Source organism: Somniosus microcephalus, unplaced genomic scaffold (assembly GCF_052327205.1).
Source record: "Somniosus microcephalus isolate GS21.2 unplaced genomic scaffold, FLI_Smic_1.0 unresolved_chr1, whole genome shotgun sequence".
NCBI lineage: Eukaryota > Metazoa > Chordata > Chondrichthyes > Squaliformes > Somniosidae > Somniosus > Somniosus microcephalus.
The window spans coordinates 128377111-128397073 of record NW_028225179.1 but is presented as its reverse complement, the minus strand read 5'-3'; the positions used below and the strand labels follow the sequence as shown (position 1 = coordinate 128397073).

General features: G+C 47.8%; 1 protein-coding gene across 2 annotated transcripts in view; it reads left to right on the top strand.

The window, feature by feature from the left end:
• Positions 1–593: 593 nt before the first annotated feature.
• The window catches only part of LOC147095842 (RNA-binding protein 4B-like), a 46656-nt gene continuing 27286 nt past the window's right edge, over positions 594–19963 (top strand). Inside the window, exons 1-3 of one of the 2 annotated variants that reach the window (XM_085974845.1) lie at positions 594–900; positions 4492–4798; positions 17666–18337. In XM_085974845.1, the coding sequence (XP_085830971.1) occupies positions 796–900; positions 4492–4798; positions 17666–18330 (1077 nt within the window). In that variant the 5' untranslated portion in view covers positions 594–795 and the 3' untranslated portion in view covers positions 18331–18337. The remainder of the gene's footprint in view (positions 901–4491; positions 4799–17665; positions 18338–19963) is intronic. The other variant, XM_085974847.1, reaches the window with a different exon arrangement.

The following is a 19963-nucleotide window of genomic DNA, read 5'->3' as shown; positions in this document are numbered from 1 at the left end:
CATTTCAGCTTTTGCTAGTTTTCCAGGTTGCCACAGGAGTGATGTTTGCAAATCTGCTCTTCCGTAATCACTCCATTCTCTGGGCTGATATTTACAAATCCTCTCTTCGCAATCAATGATTCACCATTCGCAGGGAGATTTTTTTTATTGCAAATCCTGACCCCAGGAGTTTATGAACCAATCCCAAGGTTGCTGTTTGCAAACCCTGTCCCCAGGAGAGATACATCATCGCTTAGGCTGCTGCTTGCAACAGCAAAAATTAAAATCCCCTGCAACCTAAAATACTAGTTTTACTTATTGTTATTCTAGAAATTATTTCAACTCCCCCGCGGCCAAAAAAAATGTCTGGCTTTTTCACGATTCAAATGCTAATACTTCATTGTTGCCTTCTTGGCGGGACCCTGCACCAATCACTTTTCAAGCCGGCAGCAGGGTGGGCGGGTCGGCATGACGTCACGGACAACCGTTGATTGACACCGGCGGTCTCCAATCAAAAACCCCCTCGTGCAGTGGAAGGCACCGGCCAATAGCCGCAAATCGCTGTCAAACGAATGAGTGACAGTCCGTAAGGCCAATCAGCTGCGAGAGCGACGGGAGTGGGCAGCAACCGACGGTCGGGTCGGGGAGGTGGTGAGGAAGCACCGCGCCGCCATTTTCTCTTTGCCTTGTCGGGAAGCCTGCCGCAGAAAAGCTCCTGCGCTATCGGCGTGCGGCTTTTGTTTTGTTGCTTTATTTCCCCCCACCTCTCAAACTCGCGTTTCCTCTTCTTTGTCGAGTAGGGTTTTGGAAAAAAAGATGGTGAAGATTTTCGTGGGCAACCTGCCGCGGCCGACCACCGCCGAAGAGATCCGGGCCCTGTTCGAGAAGTACGGCCCGGTGAGCGAGTGTGACCTGATCAAGGTGAGGGCCCAGGCCTGAGTGACGGCAGTGGGCTCGGTTACTGTGAAAACGGGAAGGGGGTGGTGGGGGTGAGACCATTGGGGAAGCAGAGCTCATAGAAACATAGAAGATAGGAGCAGGAGTAGGCCATTCGGCCCCTCGAGCCTGCTCCGCCATTCAATGCGATCATGGCTGATCATCCAAATTCAGTACCCTGTCCCTGCTTTCTCCCCATATCCCTTGATCCCTTTAGCCTTAAGAAATATATCTAACTCCTTCTTGAATATATTTAATGAATTGGCCTCAACTGCCTTCTGTGGTAGAGAATTCCACAGGTTCACCACTCTCTGGGTAAAGAAATTCCTCCTCATCTCTGTCCTAAATGTCTTACCCCTTATCCTTAGACTGTGACCCCTAGTTCTGGACTCCCCGGCCATCGGGAACATCCTTCCTGCATCTAGTCTGTCTAGTCCTGTTAGAATTTTATAAGTTTCAATGAGATCCCCTTTCATTCTTCTAAACTCCAGCGAGTATAAGCCCAATCTCTCCTCGTGTGTCATTCCTGCCATCCCAGGTATCAGTCTGGTGAATCTTCGCTGCACTCCCTCCATGGCAAGAACATCCTTCCTCCGATAAGGTGACCAAAACGGCACATAATACTCACCAAGGCCCTGTACAACTGCAGTAAGACATCCTTGTTCTTTTACTCGAACCCCCTCGCTACGAAGGCCAACATACCATTGGCCTTCTTAACCGCCTGCTGCACCTGCATGCTTACCTTCAGCGACTGGTGCACAATGGCACCCAGGCATTGTTGCACTTCCCCTTCTCCCAATCTATTGCCGTTCAGATAATCTGCCTTCCTGTTTTTGCCACCAAAGTGGATAACCTCGCATTTATCCACATTATACTGCATCTGCCATGCTTCTGCCCAATCACCCAACCTGTCCAAATCATACTGGAGTTTGTCGGCATCCTCCTCACAGCACACACGCCCACCCAGCTTTGTGTCGTCTGCAAACTTGGAGATACAGGTAGACTATCCTTTATCCGCACTTCCGAAGACCTCTAAAAACCAAAAGTTTTTTCGTGGAGCGTAAGTCGTGAGCACGACATGACCCGAGTGGCGCCAAACATGACAGGAGTGGTCCGGGAGCGCTGCCTTTCCCTGTGAGCAGGGCAGAGGGTCACAGAGTTTCCTCCTGGGTAGGAGATTGCAGGCCGAGCCGGGCAGTGTGAAGGAGGTACCGGGAGAGTGAACCCAACAATACAGCGGCCCGTCCGATAGCTGCAGCGGCCAGTCCGATAGTCTTTTCTCCCCCCCCACCCCCCGACCTGATTTGCGGGCCAGATTAGTGTAGGAGTCAGCTGATATCCGGCTTTCCCACAACTGGCGGCAGCAGTTGAGCCCCAGACCCCCGCTAAGTCAAGGAATTCAGATACGGAGCAGGGGGAGCCGGAAACCTCGATCTAACGGCAGAAATCAGCAGCCGTTTTGTTAGGTTTTTTTTCTTCCCCTAGCATTTTTTTTCTTCCCCTAGCATTTTTTTAAACAGTCAGGCTGTGGAAAGAGTCTCTGTAGCTTAGCAACAGCTCCAGAGACGCTTCCAAGGCAGGGCCCGAGTGTTTACAAGCTGTTGCTAAGCAAGTGTTTGTTGTCAGATACGGAGATGAAAACCTTCTGAAATCCGAAAAATTCAGAAAACCGAAACACAGCTGGTCCCAAGGTTTTCGGATAAAGGATAGTCTACCTGTATTACATCTAGTTCCCTCGTCTAGATCGTTTATATATATATATATATTGTGAATAGCTGGGGTCCTAGGACCGATCCCTGCGGTACCACCATCCATCAATCCACCCACCAATTTACTGGATCCTGGGCTTCATAAATCGAGGCACAGAGTACAAAAGTGTCAGCCACTGGCTCAGTGGGCAGCACTCTCGCCTCTGAGTCAGAAGGTTGCGGGCTCATAATCCCACTCTAGTTAAACCGAGGCCCCGGCTGCTCTCTCAGGTGGACGTAAGCGATCCCATGGCACTATTTTGAAGAAGAGCAGGGGAGTTATCCCCGGTGTCCTCAACCAGTATTTATCCCTCAATCGACATCACTAAAACAGATGATCTAGTCATTATCACACTGCTGTTTGTGGGAGCTTGCTGTGCGCAAAATGGTTGCCACGTTTCCCACTTTACAACTGCACAAAAGTACTTAATTGGCTGTAAAGCGCGTTGAGAAGTCTGGTGGCCGTGAAAAGCGCTATATAAATGTAAGCCTTTTCGTATCAAAGGTCATCATAAATTCCTTGCAAAGAAAGACTTGCATTTATATAGCGTCTCTCACGCCCACCGGACGTCTCAAAGCGCTTTACAGCCAATGAAGTACTTTCTGAAGTGTAGGCACTGTTATAATGTAAGGAACACGACAGCCAATTTGCGCACAACAAGCTCCCACAATGTGATAATGACCAGATAATCTGTTTTCATTATATTGATTCAGGGATAAATATTGGACAAGGACACCGGGGAGAATTCCCCTGCTCTGCTTCGAAATAGTGCCGTGGGATCTTTTACGTCTGCCCGAGAGAGGAGATGGGGGGCCTCGGTTTAACGTCTCATCCGAAAGACGGCACCTCCGACAGTGCAGCACTCCCTCAGTACTGCACTGGGAGTGTCAGCCTAGATTTTTGTGCTCAAGTCTCTGGAGTGGGACTTGAACTCACAACCTTCTGATTCAGAGGCAGGGGTGCTACCAACTGAGCCACAGCTGACAGCTGGAATATTGTGTCCAATTCTGGGCACTGTACTTTAAAAAGAAGAATTTGCATTTATATAGTGCCTTTCACAACCACCGTACATCCCAAAGCGCTTTACAGCCAATGAAGTACCTTTTGGAGTGTAGTCACTGTTGTAATGTATGAAGGATGTCGAGGTTTTGAAGAGGGTGCAGAAAAGATTTATGAGAATGGTTCAAGGAATGAGGGACTTCAGTTATGTGAATAGACTGGAGAAGCTGGGGTTGTTCTCCTTAGAGCAGAGAAGGTTGAGAGGCGATTTGTTAGAGGTGTTCAAAATCATGAGCGGTCTAGACAGAGAGAAACTGTTCCCATTGGCAGAAGAGTTGAGAACCAGAGGGCACAGATTTAAGGTGATTGGCAGAAGAACCAAAGGCGATGTGAGGAAAAATCTTTTTTGCACAGCGAGTGGTTAGGATCTGGAATTCGCTGCCTGAAAGTGTGGGTGGAGGCAGATTCAGTCGTGGCTTTCAAAAGGGAATTAGATAACCTGAAGGAAAAAAAATTGCAGAGCTATGAGGAAATGACAGAGGAGTGGGACTAGCTGAAATGCTCTTGCAGAGATTCGGCACGGGCTCGATGGGCCGAATGTCATCCTCCTGTGTTGTAATGAGTCTATGATTGGATCTGATTGCATGTTAGAAGCAATACTAGTCCCAACTAGGGCACACAACTCCGTTCTTCTATTCAAGATACAAATGGTTGTACAATGAGACACGCTATAATTAGCTTCTGTTTGGGAGAAAGATATTTGATTTGACTGTCTAAAGCCCCTTAACATCACACATCTAACCTCAGCATCTCCTTATCCCTGAACAGAACTATGGCTTTGTGCACATGAAGGACCGGGAAGCAGCAAAGGTGGCGATAGAGAACCTGCACCACTACAAGCTGCACGGGGTCTCCATCAACGTGGAGGCCAGCAAGAGTGTGTCCAAGTCCTCTACCAAACTGCATGTGGGTAATGTGGGCTCTGGCTGCACCAGCCAGGAGCTGCAGGCCAAGTTCGAAGAGTATGGAACCGTCCTGGAGTGCGATATTGTTAAGGACTATGCATTTGTGCACCTGGAGAGGAGCGAGGATGCCATGGAGGCCATCAGGGGGCTGGATGGCACAGAGTTCAAAGGTAAAATCGCTGGAGGGGTGTGGGCCATTCAGGGCGCTGTGTTTTGTGGAGATGTTCCAGTTGAACTTCATTGGATACGCATGTACTCCCATTCGGGGCTGCGGATAATAGGAGTGCTTTCAATAATTACATTTTTCACCCAATCACAGTATACTGTTTATGCGCAGTATCTCAACTTCCCCAAGCTTTCAGTGTCATATCTGTGACACGTGGCCACTGTTGTGTTCTCTTCAAGGGCCACAATCCCAACTGAAATCTTAACTGAGGTTCAGTCTCTGAAATGCTGCCCCAAAGAATGATCCAGTTTTCAATAATGTAGTAGGCTCCTGATTTAATTTTCTACATTAGGTAACTGCCAAGTGGGAATACCGATGCATTCAACAGCACGACAAAGAAAAAAATCTACAGGCCCAATAGTTCGGTTATTGAATAGCTCTATGTTAATGAGGCCATTTCACTTGCTGTACGGCAGCTTGATAACCCCGTTCTGCCTCTAACAGCACTCCCAGATCAGCTAGTGAACCGTAGTTGGCAGGTCCAAAGGGAGTAGGAGTAGGCAATGGTGAGGCAGGCTGCAAATATTTACCTGGCTGTATTGCCCATGCTGCAGCTCCAGAGATGTTGTCACAGCAGTATGGGATTTCCCAGCTGCATGATAACTGCATGGCATCTCTGAAGTAATGCATTGAGTGCATTAGTTGCCGTTGCTTCCCGGCTATATCCATCGTGCAGTCAGCATCTCATCCACTGAACTGTTACTTCAGGCTCATTGTTTTGTGCATGTAGTGTGCGTGCGTGCACAATGCACTGAGGGGCCCCTGTCCTCCCAAATCTGTTGAGAGATATCCTTTGAACAGCCAGTAAAGCTTAACGTTGGGGAAAGACCTTCACAGGGTGTGGCTGCTACTGCACCAGTCTGAAATTAAACTATTTCCCACATCAGCCATGCTGCAGCCTCTCTGAGATTGCTAAACTGATGCCGAAATAGGGTCAGTTTTGCGCTGTGTGCTCATGCCTACTAGGGATGAGATTGACACTGCCCAAACTCTCTGCGTAGATTCCTTGCAGCCAGCAGAGACACCATTCACGCCATCATCGTGGGCTGGATGTGAGAGTATCGCTTTGCTTGGTTAGCTTCTGTTATCAGTTAAGGTGCCATTTGGCTGCAAAGCTAAACTAGTTGAATGCTTTTCAGTAACCTTTCACACAATTTGCCTGTAATTTTTTTCCCCTTTATTAAGGTGCAGCTATCTCTCTCTATGTTCACTTTACCCATCTGTCTGTTCATGAACACTTTTTATAAAAAAAAAAAAAAAAAAATGTTTTTTAAAGTTTGGATAACATCTGGTAAGTGTGTTCCACTCTTGGATGCTGAGTTTCCTGGATAAACATGAATGCTTGAAGCTTCTGCGGCTCAGAGGTCAGGAAGAAGTTTCACCTCTAGCTTAAAGGAGAATCCCCCCCCCATCAGTACCTCTGACAATCCAACGGTAACATTATTTATTTCAGCGTCCTGGTGTTGAAGCCGTTTTAAGATTCCAATGTGGCGCTACCTCGTGTGTCCTTTGGTTGTTGCGTGAGGAGAAGTGACCTGTGGCTTTGTTAGATTTTAACTGAACTCTGATTTGAATACCTCTCCTCGGAGGCCTAACTACACTAACTGGAATGTGTTTTTTTTTGTGCTCATCAAAGTAGGAAATGTTGCTGCTGAGGAATGTAACACTTTCCATTTCAAGTGCTTACCACCAGCAACAAGCACTCGCAGGTCCAGGTACAGTGTGGGTTTGATGCGGAACAAAGCTCCCTCTGTGCCAGGGGTGTCAAACTCAATTTACGCGGTGGGCCTGATCTGATGTGCTGGGACTCGGCATGGGCCACTGTCAGCAGAAGTTATTTGGAAACACTGGGGTAGAAATTGGTGTGCATTTCTCTTGCTTTTTGGGGCATAACACGTGCGCAATGTATACCAATTTCAGGGCGCGAAGTCCTGCACTTACTCTGTGCCGGAGGAACAACCGCCACCATATTGGTCATCACTGCTTTTAGGCGTACCTGGCAGCTGGCTGAAATCAGCGTGGGATCGATTTTAAATATGCAAAAGATCCTGTGCCTGCTTCAGGGCCCTTCTGCAAAATGCATGAAAAACAAGTGGAGCATGTGTCATGTAAGCTCCGACTAGTTTTTTCAGTTGTACAGCGGTCCTTAAAGGGACTGCTCGAGGCAATTGAAGAAATGACAGGGATCTTGTTTTTTTACTCTCCCCTTCTGTGGACCGTGGGGAGGGAGCAGGACTGCTCCTTCCGGCTCCACAGCACCATGGACCGCGGCCAGCCCTCCTGCTTCTCCTCCGTGCATTGGAGCTTGCCACGTAAAATCAGGGCGTGCAGCTCCCTGTGCGCAGTGAGAATCCTCAGTCTCCGGCCCCTTGTTCCACATTCGCCCACCAGTGGATACAATCTTGTGCTGTTTGCCCACTGTGAGGTCCACGGGTTTCACACCCCATTACTGGCTGATCCTCTCTTGGCGCCGCTCCCACTCACAATGTTGCTGCTGCCCTTGGTTCTGTAGAAGATGCTGGGCCCCACACTCACCCCATTCTTCAGTCCCCTCTTCTCTCACCCCCCCCCCCCCCCCCCCCAAACACTCATTCCCTAGTTGCCCTCGAGCTCTCACTTCTCAGTCTCTCTTTCTTCGAGTCATCTCCCGCTCATTATTTGCAAATCTCTAGTTCTCCCCAGTCCTTTGTCACCCCCCCACCATGCCCCACCGAGTATCAGTCTTCTGTCCACCAATCTGCTGCCCCCGGTCCCTGTCCACATTCTTCCAGTCCAGCCCAATCCCGCATCTGTCCCCGCTCTGTCTCTCACTCCCCTACATTCTAAGTGAGTGCCAGCTCTCTGAGTTGGCAGGAGCGATTAGGTCATAGAACAGGAGGAGGGTGGTGGTGGGGAGCTGCTGCAGTCCAAAATTTAGATGGCACAGTTCTCCCGGGCTGTTGGAAGCAGTGCCCGGGAAACTCGACAACCGAATTTCAGAAAGACTCCGCACATCATGGTCCGGATGAAACTGCTCATCTCGCACATGCCGGTCTGGTACTGTATGGGTTAGAGGCAGAGTGAAGTGCTCTCTACTGAGCCCCAGGCTCAGAAGAGCTTGCCCTACTGCACCAATGCAACATCTTTCAATTTCCCATACCAGACCATATGTGGCCTCTGAGTGAGACTGTCAGTTCGATGCTTGTGCTACGAACTGGATTAAGACGGATCAGGATATTCTCTCGGCTGGATTGGAACCCAGTCCCAGTGGCCACTAATTGAAGGCTTGGACTGAAGGTTAAACAATTGCTCTGTAAGGTAAAGTGAAACCTTAATGCAAGTACAAAATGCGTGCACCACAAGTAACTTATTACCATGTTTTACCATGACCAAAAGTCACTAACCCTTGGACCCCTTCGTCAATGAACTGCGTGTGTTGTACTTTCAGGAACTGTTTTCTTGTCTCTGCGTTTCTCGTGACACTTCAGCTGTGTTCATGATTTCAGTAGCTGCTTACGTTGTCATGTTTGCCCGAGAAGTTGAGTGTTCCTAGTTTTCATTTAACTCTCTTAGAGTAGCAAATGTGTTTTTGTAAGATCGTTTTATTGTGGGTTATGTTCTGAAATCCTGTTGCCTGTGAACAGTGATCTATTTTGTGTGTATCATCTCGTCCGCACCCTGTTACTTACAGTTCAATTAGAGAGTGTTGCTACGAGAGTCCAGAAATCCTACTGTTAGTGATTGTGTTGAAAAGGGGCAGTCAAGAGTGGGTGGAGTTGATGTCCAGTCCTAATCATTGATATTTGATAGCCCAAGCGCTCTCTGGTTGGAGATATTCCTAATTTGTATTCTGATTCTCTAGTGGGAGTCACCATTTTTGGGATCATTGTCCCGCACAAGGGAAGATTTGGATGGTGTATCTGGGTGCAGTTGTCTAGGACATGGGTGCACAGGAATAGCCTCGGTGTTGTTGTCATCATGATACATAATTAGCATAGTTGATAAAGAAAGACATGCGTTTATATTGTGCCTTTCAGGACCTCCCAAAGCGCTTTACAACCAATTAAGTACTTTGAAGTGTAGTCACTGTTGTAATGTAGGAAATGCGGCAGCCAATTAGCACACAGCAAACTGCTAGAAACATAATGATCAGGTAATCTGTTTTTGTGATGTAGGTTGAGGGATACATATTGGCTAGGACACCGGGGAGAACTCCTGCTCCTCTTCGAAATAGTGCCATGGGATCTTTTACGTCCACCTGAGAGCAGACAGGGCCTCGGTTTAACGTCTCATCCGAATGACGCCATCTCCGGCAGTGCAGCGCTCCCTTAGCACTGTAATAACAACAGAAAATGCTGGAAAAACTCAGCAGGCCAGGCAACATCCGTGGAGAGAAATTAGAGTCGACGTTTCAGGTCGAAACCCTTTTTCAAAACTGGAAAGGAAATGAAATAGATCGAAAGGTAGGGCTGGGACAGAACAAAAGAAGTGAAGAGACATTAAGAGGTATTTAAAACGAGACGAGATGGTGATAGGACTAGTGGAGACAAAAGACGGCTCAGATTAGGTGTGAAATGTTCTGGCAGAATGAGAGACAGCTGTCATATGGGAGAGAGAAAAAAAAGGAAGGGGGGTGGGGAGGGAGAAACCGTAAAGGGGTGGATAAAAAATATAAGTAAAAATGTAATGGGGCCGAGGTTATGATCTGAAATTTTTGAACTCGATACTGAGTCCGGAAGGCTGCAAAGTGCCTAATCGGAAGATGAGGTGCTGTTCCTCGAGCTTATGCTGAGCTTCCGTGGAACAATGCAAGAGGCCAAGGACGGTGAGGTCTGAGTGGGAATGGAGCGGTGAATTAAAATGACAGGCGACCGGAAGCTCGGGGTCACCCTTACGGACTGAACGGAGGTGTTCCGCAAAGCGGTCACCCAATCTGTGTTTGGTCTCCCCAATGTAGAGGAGACCACATCGTGAGCAGTGAATACAGTATACTAAATTGCAAGAAGTACAAGTAAATCACTGTTTCACCTGGAAGGGGTGTTTGGGGCCCTGGACAGTGGGAAGGGGGAGGCATAGGGGCAGGTGTTACATCTCCTGCGCTTGCACGGGAAGGTGCTAGGCGAATGGGAAGGGGTGCTGGGGGTGATAGAGAAGTGGACTAGGGTGTCTCGGAGGGAGCGGTCCCTACGGAATGCTGAAAGGGGAGGGGAGGGGAAGATGTATTTGGTGGTGGGATCACTTTGGAGGTAGCGGAAATGGCGGAGGATGATCCGTTGAATGTGGAGGCTGGTGGGGTGAAAGGTGAGGACAAGGGGAACCCTATCGTGGTTTTGGGAGGGAGGGGCAGGGGTGAGGGCAGAAGTGCGGGAGATAGAACGGACACGGTTGAGGGCCGTGTCAACCACGGTAGAGGGGAATCCTCGGTTGAGGAAAAAGGAAGACATGTCGGAAGCACTGGTGTGGAAGGTGGCATCGTCGGAGCAGATGAGAAGGAGAAACTGGGAGAATGGAATAGAGTCCTTACAGGGGGCGGGGTGGGAGGAAGTGTAGTCCAGGTAGCTGTGGGAGTCAGTGGGCTTGTAGTGAATATTGGTCGATAACCTATCCCCAGAGATGGAGACAGAGAAGTCGAGGAAGGGAAGGGAAGAGTCAGAGATGGGCCATGTGAAGGTGAGGGAAGGGTGGAAATTGGAGGCAAAGTGAATGAAATTGTCTAGTTCGGGGCGAGAGCAGGAAACGGCACCGATACAGTCATCAATGTATCGGGAAAAAGAGGTGAGGGAGGGGACCTGAGTAGGACTGGAACAAAGAATGTTCCACATATCCCACGAAAAGGCAGGCATAGCTAGGACCCATGTGGGTACCCATAGCAACGCCTTTGATTTGGAGGAAATGAGTGGAGTTAAAGGAGAAGTTGTTCAATGTGAGAACAAGTTCAGCCAGGCGGAGGAGGGTAGTGGTGGATGGGGACTGGTTGGGCCTCTGTTCAAGGAAGAAGCGGAGCGCCCTCCGGCCATCCTGGTTGTACTGTACCCTTAGTAGTGTACTGATTGTCAGCCTGTTTTATGTGCTCTAGTCTCTGAAGTGGGATTTGAACCCACATCCTTCAAACTCAGAGGTGAGAGTGTGACCGCTGAGCCAAGGCTGGCGCCTTATGCAAGTTGCTCACAAACAAAAAAAATTCAGATAAAAAGTTGACTGTCTTTGCTGTAACTGTCTCTGCATGTGTAACATATGCTGTCTTTCTGCCTCTCAATCTGTCTTTTTGCTCTTTGTCTCATCTTCCCTTTGTCTCCCTCCATACTATTTCCTTTATGCCTCTCCCACATGTTCATTTGCTGATTTTACATCTCTTTGAAAGCTTACGGCATGGATCAACATGCTAGAAGTGAGTACTGGACTGGGTGAGAAGAAATGGGGGGCCTTGAGGGAAGAGGGCATTCTGGAGATGCTTCAACATGTTTGAATGAGTGAGGAGAATGGGGTAGGGTTCATGTGGAATGGGGGACTTGGGCCAGGAGGGATTGGAGTTGATAAGTGGGAAGGTATTGGTGGGATCTAGTGCTAGGAAGGAGTCATGGGGTGGGGGGAGCATATCTTGTAAGTAAATAAAACCAGGTTAGAGTTTGTCAACCTTGAAATGTCTAGGAAAAGGAGCCAGTCACTGGAATTACATTTTTGTCTTCAGAGAACTATATGCAGGATCAGTGGTTTGGGGTTTATATTCACACTTGCGCCTTATTCTCAGACTAAAATACTTTAAACGACTGAAGATAAATTACATGAAAGATTGTAGTTTCGCTATTGCCTGAGAATTAACATCAGAAGACGATAAGATGAAGTGGGAGATGGCTTGGGAGACTGTGGATGGGACCCAGCAGGAGTGATCCTGAAGGGGGCTGGAAGGGAGTGGGTGCAAAGTGTGGAGTCTGGGGTGAGACCCAGCAGGGAATAAGCCAAACAATGTAGATCTTGAGCAGGGAGTTACTGGTGTCTCAGCAGTGAAGCGTCAAGCTCCGCCGGGAGAATGTAGGGAAATTTGCAGTATTTGAACACCTGGGGAGTGAGAGATGGGTGGGTAGAGTTTGGGGGCCTGGGAATCAAGTAGCCTGGCAAAATGCACCAAGGTGTTTGTGGGGTTAAGCCCAGGAGATGCTCTGCAGCTGAAGGACTTGGTAGGTGAGGCACCTGGGCTGGAAGTGGAACCAGGGTCTTTGGGAGGCTGGGCCTTGAAAGTTACAGTTGCATGAGAGAAATTGAGCAAAAGGCCAGGCTGGGAAGAAGTGAGTTAGGTACAGGAAACTTTCGATTAACTGGCCCCTAAATAACCAGAATGCTCTATCCACCGGCAAAATTCAGGAGTCGGTTCAGGTAACTTTTTTTACTTTGTTACTTTTTTTACTCCATTTGTTGCTGTGCAAGGGTGTAGCTGAAGCTGTTGCTAAGCTACAGAGACGCTTGCAACTTGTGCCAATTGTTTTGAAAGCAACAGGGTTTGTTACTTTATACAGAGCTCTGCGCTCCGTATCTTTTACTATAGCGTTCAGTTATCCGGAATTGTTGATGAACCGGCACCACGTCGGTCCCGTCCGTGCCGGATACCAGAAAGTTTCCTGTAACTAGGAATAGTGCGTGAAGCACAGGAGGCAGAGTTCCTGTTGCTTTTGTAGCTCGGCTCAAGCAATGAGAGTCGGGGGTACGGTTAAACTGGAACTTGTGCGCAAGTATTTAGAGGCCAGGGAGAATATGACCGCAGCTTTGGAGAGTGGGTGGGTGGGCGGTTTGGCTCCAGGCTGATTGTATTGAAATGACGAGTGGCGGTCATTTCTGATAACAAGTTCCCCAAACTTTTGGCTCTACTGGTCATGTGGTTCCTGTAGTCCAAATCCGACTGCTACAAGGGGAACAGAGCCATCTGTTGTATAAAAAAAAAAGAAAGTGCTTGTAACACTCAATGGGTTAGGCAACATCTGTGGAGAGTGAAACAAGAATTAACGTATCAGATAAATGAACTTTAATCAGAACTGGAAGATGTTAGGTATGAACAGCTTTTAAGCTTATACAGAATAACAAAGGGGGAAATGTCTGTGATACGGTGGAGGGCAGGAGTGATTAAATGACAAAAGAGGTGATGGTGCAATGCAAAAGGAGGTGATAATAAGACAAGTATAGAAACAAAAGATGAGTCCAGATGGTTACTGCAGAATAGCAGAGGGGGGGGCGGGGGAGAGCATGGAAAATCTGGCAAAGCACAGGGTTGCTGTGGCCCAGGAATGTGGCAGAAGCATCTGTTCATGTTTTTGATGGACCAGTCAAAGGAGTGATAGTGATCCATGGGAAGCACATGATCTCTGTTAGAATTAGACACAGTATCAGCATGTGGTGCACACGGGCCAATCTGATTGTTAGAAAGCGACAATATTTAAAAATGTTTTAATTCTTTCCTGGGATGTGGGCGTCGCTGGCAAGGCCAGCATTTATTGCCCATCCCTAATTGCCTTTGAGAAGGTGGTGGTGAGCCGCCTTGAATGGCTGCAGTCCGTGTGGTGAAGGTACTCCCACCGTGCTGTTAGGTAGGGAGTTTCAGGATTTTGACCCAGCGATGATGAAGGATCGGCCGATATATTTCCAAGTCAGGATGGTGTGTAACTTGGAGGGGAACTTGCATGGGTTTTATAAATTCCCTGTGGCCGTACCCATGGTCAGTTGTTGAATAAAGTATGTCCAAGATGGCGACCTGGTTGGGTACAAGACTTAAGAATTTTGATTCATAGGGCTACTTATTGGGCAGAGCCTGCAATTACATCGTGATAGATAACAGGAAATGTTGATATGGCAATTTAGTTTGGGAAATGTTGGCACAAAAGTTTGACCAAAAACTTGGAATAGCAGGAAGTAAAGTTTGAGAATGGGATGTCTGCAAGAATGGGATGTCTGCACGATTTTTTTTTTATGCAGCTAGATCGAAGGGAGTACATATTTGTAGTAACCATTACAGGAAAAGTCACAGTTAACCAATGCCTTTAATGTTTTGTGTCATATCTCTTGTGTGCTACTCTTAATTCATCCCCTCCAATTGCTTCCACCACAAATAATAGACCTTACAACCCTGGTGTTCAGTGTTCAAAATATTCCTTTTTAGACATAACCCATATTTGGAAGGACAGAAACTGGAATTGTACTGCTGGATGTTTTAATATTCAAGTGAACACAGTATGAAAATTTTATGAACCTGCTGTTGTGCTGTTGAAATCCTAGTAACGGTATGTCGATCATCAGATGCTTGAGTCAATAGGTTGCCTGGATCTTGCCAGAACTGACTTTTATGGCTGAGCACATCTCTCTTCAAGCACCATAGAACATTGTACTCATTGACGGTTGCCATGTTGATTCCCCTCCTGGACTGATGTTCCTTGCAGAGGATCCATCATTTCTATGGGGGATTCTGCTGATCACGCTGCTACATTGCAGCAAGGATTTGAGTTGCCTGCATTAGTGGGGCAATATGACTAGAGTTAGCAGAATGACACCACTAATGTGGGAATCGTACACTGACTAACATCGATGAGTCGGGCAGCCCGCGAGCTTCAGGGAGCTCGTGGACATCGGTGGCGCAGCCTAACTTTGCTGAAATGGGATTCTCGCCCTTATTTCTAAAGTTGCTAGTACAGTACCTATGACCCCCTTGGGAGGCATCTGGTGCACTCTCTTTAAAATGCCATCATTGTTGGTCGGTGAATTCCCCTGTTGCTTCTGGTCTCCCGCATTCACTTTGCTGGATGCCAACTTTTATAGAAGCAACCCAGTTAAATCCCACCGTAAAGAATCTTATGTCCTTCTTTGATCAGGGTGGGGGTGGGGTGACTCTGAGATTGACCCGTGGGAGGCGACAGTCTTTGTCTGTTTAGTCTGAAATTTGCTTCTTTCCTACTTTGTGCCCTGTCGCGTTGCTTCCTCTATGCTTATATAATTCAGTATATCCCAATTTCCTTCATTTCCTGACATTTTGCCTCTTGCTGGTGTCCAGTCAGTGGGTGCCAGTCACCCTCCAGTAAGTTGCAACCAGAGTGAGCCATTCAGCTCATCAAGCCTGCTGAGCAGCAGTTTTTTTTTAATCCTCTTGATGTCCTACTTACAAAGTCTCCCTTTTTAAACACTTCATAATCCCAGTTAATCTTTGGACTCCTTTCCGTTTTGGACATTTCGGCTTGGGTGATATCCGTGGTTGCTGTGCCCAAAATTGAATACAATACTTTAAATCTGAGGTTCCCAAACTGGGGGGGGGGGGGGGGGGCAACACAGATATCTGGGGGGCACGAGGATGATGCTGGCTGTAACTCACTAACTTGTAATGCCTGCAATCTGTATTTTCTCCATGTGCGCTGTAACACACTTCTCAACTCTGTGTGATTCCCACCTCTGTTCTCTTCAAAATTCAAGCATCCATGCAAATAATTTTTCAAGACTTCTCCGTTTTACATGTGTCTCGTCCAGTTAATAATACGGCTATTTGCCTTGCCCATACCTCTGTACAGCATAAATTTTGTTTTGGAAGTGTCCGTGAGCCCTGGGATCCCCGCTGCTCTCGGAAACTAAACAGCAGCAGTCGGTGCCCCGTCCGACTCGGCTTCAAAATCTGCTAAAAGGTTCTTTGCCACGAGTTCTGCAGCTCTGTGGACCATCCGTTCCTTTTTTGTTTGTCCCATCTGTGTCCTCGTGAGCCCATGATGTTTAGATGGAATAGATAAATAGCCCTCCTTTTTAAAAACTTGTCTTGGCCTCAAAAGTTTACTTTATTGCCCAGTGCTCTCCATCTTTCCAGAAAGTCTATTTTGCCCTACTTGTATTTAGTGTTAACAACAGAAAATGCTGGAAAAACTCAGCAGGCCAGATAACATCCGTGGAGAGAAATTAGAGTTGACGTTTCGGGTCAAAACCCTTTATCATTGTATTTAGTGTTGCTGCTTAAATTCAGCAAACAAATTAATAATAGTCTCCATACTCATGGGTTCTTGATGTTTGCAGGGAAAAAAAATCAAACTTGTAATTTACCTCCTCCAAAGCAAGCCAACGATTCATTACTCCCTGTTCCATCCCCAAACAATGTAACCACTGACCCTTTCAAGTTCCATCTGCAGAGGATTGTTTATCCTGCACCCGGCCCACACTCCTAACTCGGAAGAGAGGAGCAGCCAGTCGTCTTCCTTTCAGTGGGGTTGTTTGTACTGTCATCGTGGCTGGGAAATGCTTTGCTGGTGTTACTTCGCCATAAGTGCGCAGGGTACGCCATTGAAACGTGTAAACGGGGCACCTGATGCACTTCTGGCAAAGAAACGGCAGCAAGCGAGAGCAGCTCCAAGACATTTCCCGGCCAGTGAGTTCCAGTGATATGATTAGAGTTCATATAAAAACCCAAATGTGCAGGGGAGCAGAATTAAAGCAGATAGAATGATAAAACTTAAGTATTCTGGGTTACCAGCTATAACCACGCTAACATTAACTATGCAAAAAATACTGTTTCCCCAGAAAGAGGGGGCCGTGCATGGGACATGAACCTCATAAGGGTGACTCATCAAAAACAATTTGGGAACCTCTGTTCTAAATTAAATGTGATCACTCTATAATTGCAGTGCTGCTTCTTTGCTTTCATATTCTGTACCTCTTGGGATGAAGTCCAAATGCCATGTGCCTTTTTAATTGCGTCTTGTACCCTGTGAGCTAACTTTTAATGATGCCTACCTGGACACTTAAATCCCATTGTTCATCTACACCTCAGCACACCCCCATTTAGATTGTAATCCCATCTACTGTTCTTAATGAGCAAGTGTATTTCCTCACACTTTAATATGATGAGATGCATCTGCCTTTGTGCCACCACTTAATCTATCCGGTATCTTATTCAAATGGCCACTCTTCACAATAGAGCCAAGACAGCCAGTGTTCGGCAGACTATTTGATTGTGGGGGGGCATCACAGCCGAGTCTGATCCTGCCTTTGCCGAATGTCACAATTTGCAACAGGAGTCTTTGGTTAGCGATCGGGAGCAGGAACACTGTTGTTGCCCCTCTTGTTTGGGAGTAGTTTTGACTTTAGGCTGTAGTATATAATGGACGATATCGGATCAGCCACCCGTTGTACGTCTCTCCTGATTTTCGGTTCCATCGCGCCATGTGGAGAAGAGTAGCCCGTGTCTGTTGAGTATTAAGTGTCTTTATAAATAACATTTGGTCCATGTGATCTGGGCTGGTTTTGATTGCCGGAGGACATTGGAGAGGTATTTTCTAGAGTATTCTTTTATTGGGCCTGGGTTTTCTTGTGTTTTCTTTTGCCTCTCCCAGGAGACTACATGGCTGCGGGGGTAGGAAGCGTGTAGTCATGATGCTCCAGCCATCATGAGTGTGGGGGAGGCTTGATGGACTAGCTGGTCTTTTCCTGCCCGCCACTTTTGTGTGCAAGTCACTGGAAATGAAAATCAGGAGAGATGATCAATGGGTGGCCCATCCGATATCGCTCGGTTTACACCACCCAAAATCAGAATTGCCCCCGTTTGAATTTTGCACTCCAGAGCTCGGGGCCACTGAGGGCACTTGTAGTGCTTGTATAACAGCTCTGGCTGTGGTAACCTAACTCATCACAGATCAGGAAATGAACCTCGTACTTTCCTGGCCTGGCTCAGTACCACAGTGAGTTCACACAGAGCCGTTCATTAAGCTGTGATTCCTATATGTTGTATTGAGAAACGAAGCAAGGGTCCACCTTGATTCTGATCTGTCTGCCAGTACAGCTGGTTAATGCACTTGGTACTGATAATGTGTTGCGTCTCCTTTTAAAGGCAAACGGATGCAAGTTGAACTGTCCAAGAGTCGGCTGCGGATGCAACCCGGGATGGGCGAAAAAAACGGCTGTTTCCGCTGCGGTAAAGAAGGCCACTGGTCTAAAGAGTGTCCCAAAGATCGCGGCGGTCTCGATGGCAATTTTGATGGCGGCTACTCACGCGATTACATAGATCCCTATTCGATGACCGCGCGGCCTATAACCGGGTACGGAGAGCGCCCTCTTTACGACGAGCGATATGGGGTCGTCGATTACTACGAGAAGTATCGGGCAGGAACGTACGGAGCCGTGGGAGATCCTTACGGACGGGCTGCTCCATTTTCGCCTCTCGGCACTTCCCTGCGAGATCGTATCCCCGGTGCGGTAAACCCATACGAGCGGCGGCCATTGGCGGCTTCCACTACCTATTTCGGTCGCGACAGGAGCCCTTTACGACGTCCACCACCCATGCCTGCCTTGAGCACTGGATATGGGTTTGAGCGCACAGCAGTTTCTACCACTGTGTATGACCCTACAAATGCAGCAAGAGATCCGTACGCGACCGCCCAGTACTCTGCCGCCCAGTACTCTGCCACCCAGTACTCTGCCGCCCAGTACTCTGCCGCTCAGTACTCTGCTGCTGCCGCCGCCCAGTACCCCGCCGCCCAGTACCCTGCGTACTAACTGAAAGGTGAGGACCATTTATCTTTGATAACGCAGTCCGTATTCTCATTAGCTGTAGAAGCGTTGACCTCATTCAAGGGCCTATGAACGTGAGTTACAATCCAATCTAACGCTGTGTGCATACAGTCTATCTACCTCCCGGCCACACAGTTTTTTGGACACTCCCAAGCACAACGATGGCAAAAAAAAAATGACGTTGTTGTGCTCGGGAGTGTCCAAAGCACACTGCTACAAATCCACACAGGTAGAGCTTGCGCTTGCCTCGTATGCAGCGCCCACTCTTTTCCTCGTAAGGACAGAGAGCTAATGGGCGGAAAGCTGAGGCTTAGGAAGTCCCAAATGTCTGCAGAGACACTGGCGGACTTTGATTAACTAAAACTGCACAGCTTACCACGACAGAGCACTAGTATGCTTCCTGCTGCTTTACAGCCATGGTCGCCCTGCTCATCAGGGCATAGACTTGCATGGTTATTTGGAGCAGAGTAGGAAGAATACCAGGCTCTGGTGACCGTTGTACACCTCAAGGTCCTAATTAGCGAGCCAGGTGGACTGGTCAAACATCAACTGTGCTCTGGACTAATGTGGACTTCTGTGGTCCAGTCAACCATCTGTGGCCCATCTTCCATTGCCAGGCACATCTTGGAGGAAACACAGTCCCATGGAGACACAGTTTACCTTTTGTCCAGCCCCAAATCCATGCACAGTGATCCCTTTTATTTTTTTATCAAGTTGAGAAAACTCCATCTAAAGGGTGTTGGCCCATAGTGCAGGACACCATAAGGTTGGGAAGAGTAGGAGCGAAGACGAGGGAAATTGGGAAGTAGTGGATGGGTGACACCAGGTCGCGTTTTAAAAGCCATTAAGAGATTGGACTATGACCGAGGGAATAGATAGATAGGAGATGTAGGATTAAAAGAGGATCCAGGAGATAGGGGTTTAAACATTGGAGTACTGGGGTGCGGGGTGGGGAAGAGAAAGAGAGAGAGGCTTAAAACAGGAGTGAGAAAGAGGAGCTTAATACAAGGGTCTGGGGAAGTCACCTATGGCAGTGGAACATCTCTTTTACAACATCTATTGGATGTTGTACTACCCAAGCAAAACCCAGTGATTCTCCACAGCTGAGCAATGCTTCAACATCAATAACTTGCTTTTATATAGTACCTTTAATGCAGTAAAACGTCCCAAGGTGCTTTATAGGAGCATTATTAAACAAAGATTGACGCCGAGCCACATAAGGAGATATTAGGGCAGATGAAAGAGGTAGGTTTTAAGGAGCGTCTTAAAGGAGCAAAGAGGATTAGAGATTTAGGGAGGGAATTTCAGCGCTTAGGGCCTTGGCAGCTGAAGGTACGGCCGTCAATGGTGGAGCGATTTAAAATTGGGGTTGCTCAAGAGGCCAGAATTGGAGGAGCGCAGAGATCTCGGGGTGTGGGGGGTTGTAGGGCTGGATGATTAGAGATAGGGTGGGGCGAGGCCATGGAGGGATTTGAAAAAAAGGGATGAGAATTTTAAAATCGGAGCCAGTGTAGGTCAGCGAGTACAGGGTGGTAGGTGAATGGGACTTGGGTGTGAGTTAGGACACGGGCAGCAGCAGCAGAGTTTTGGATGACCTCAAGTTTACGGAGGGTAGAAC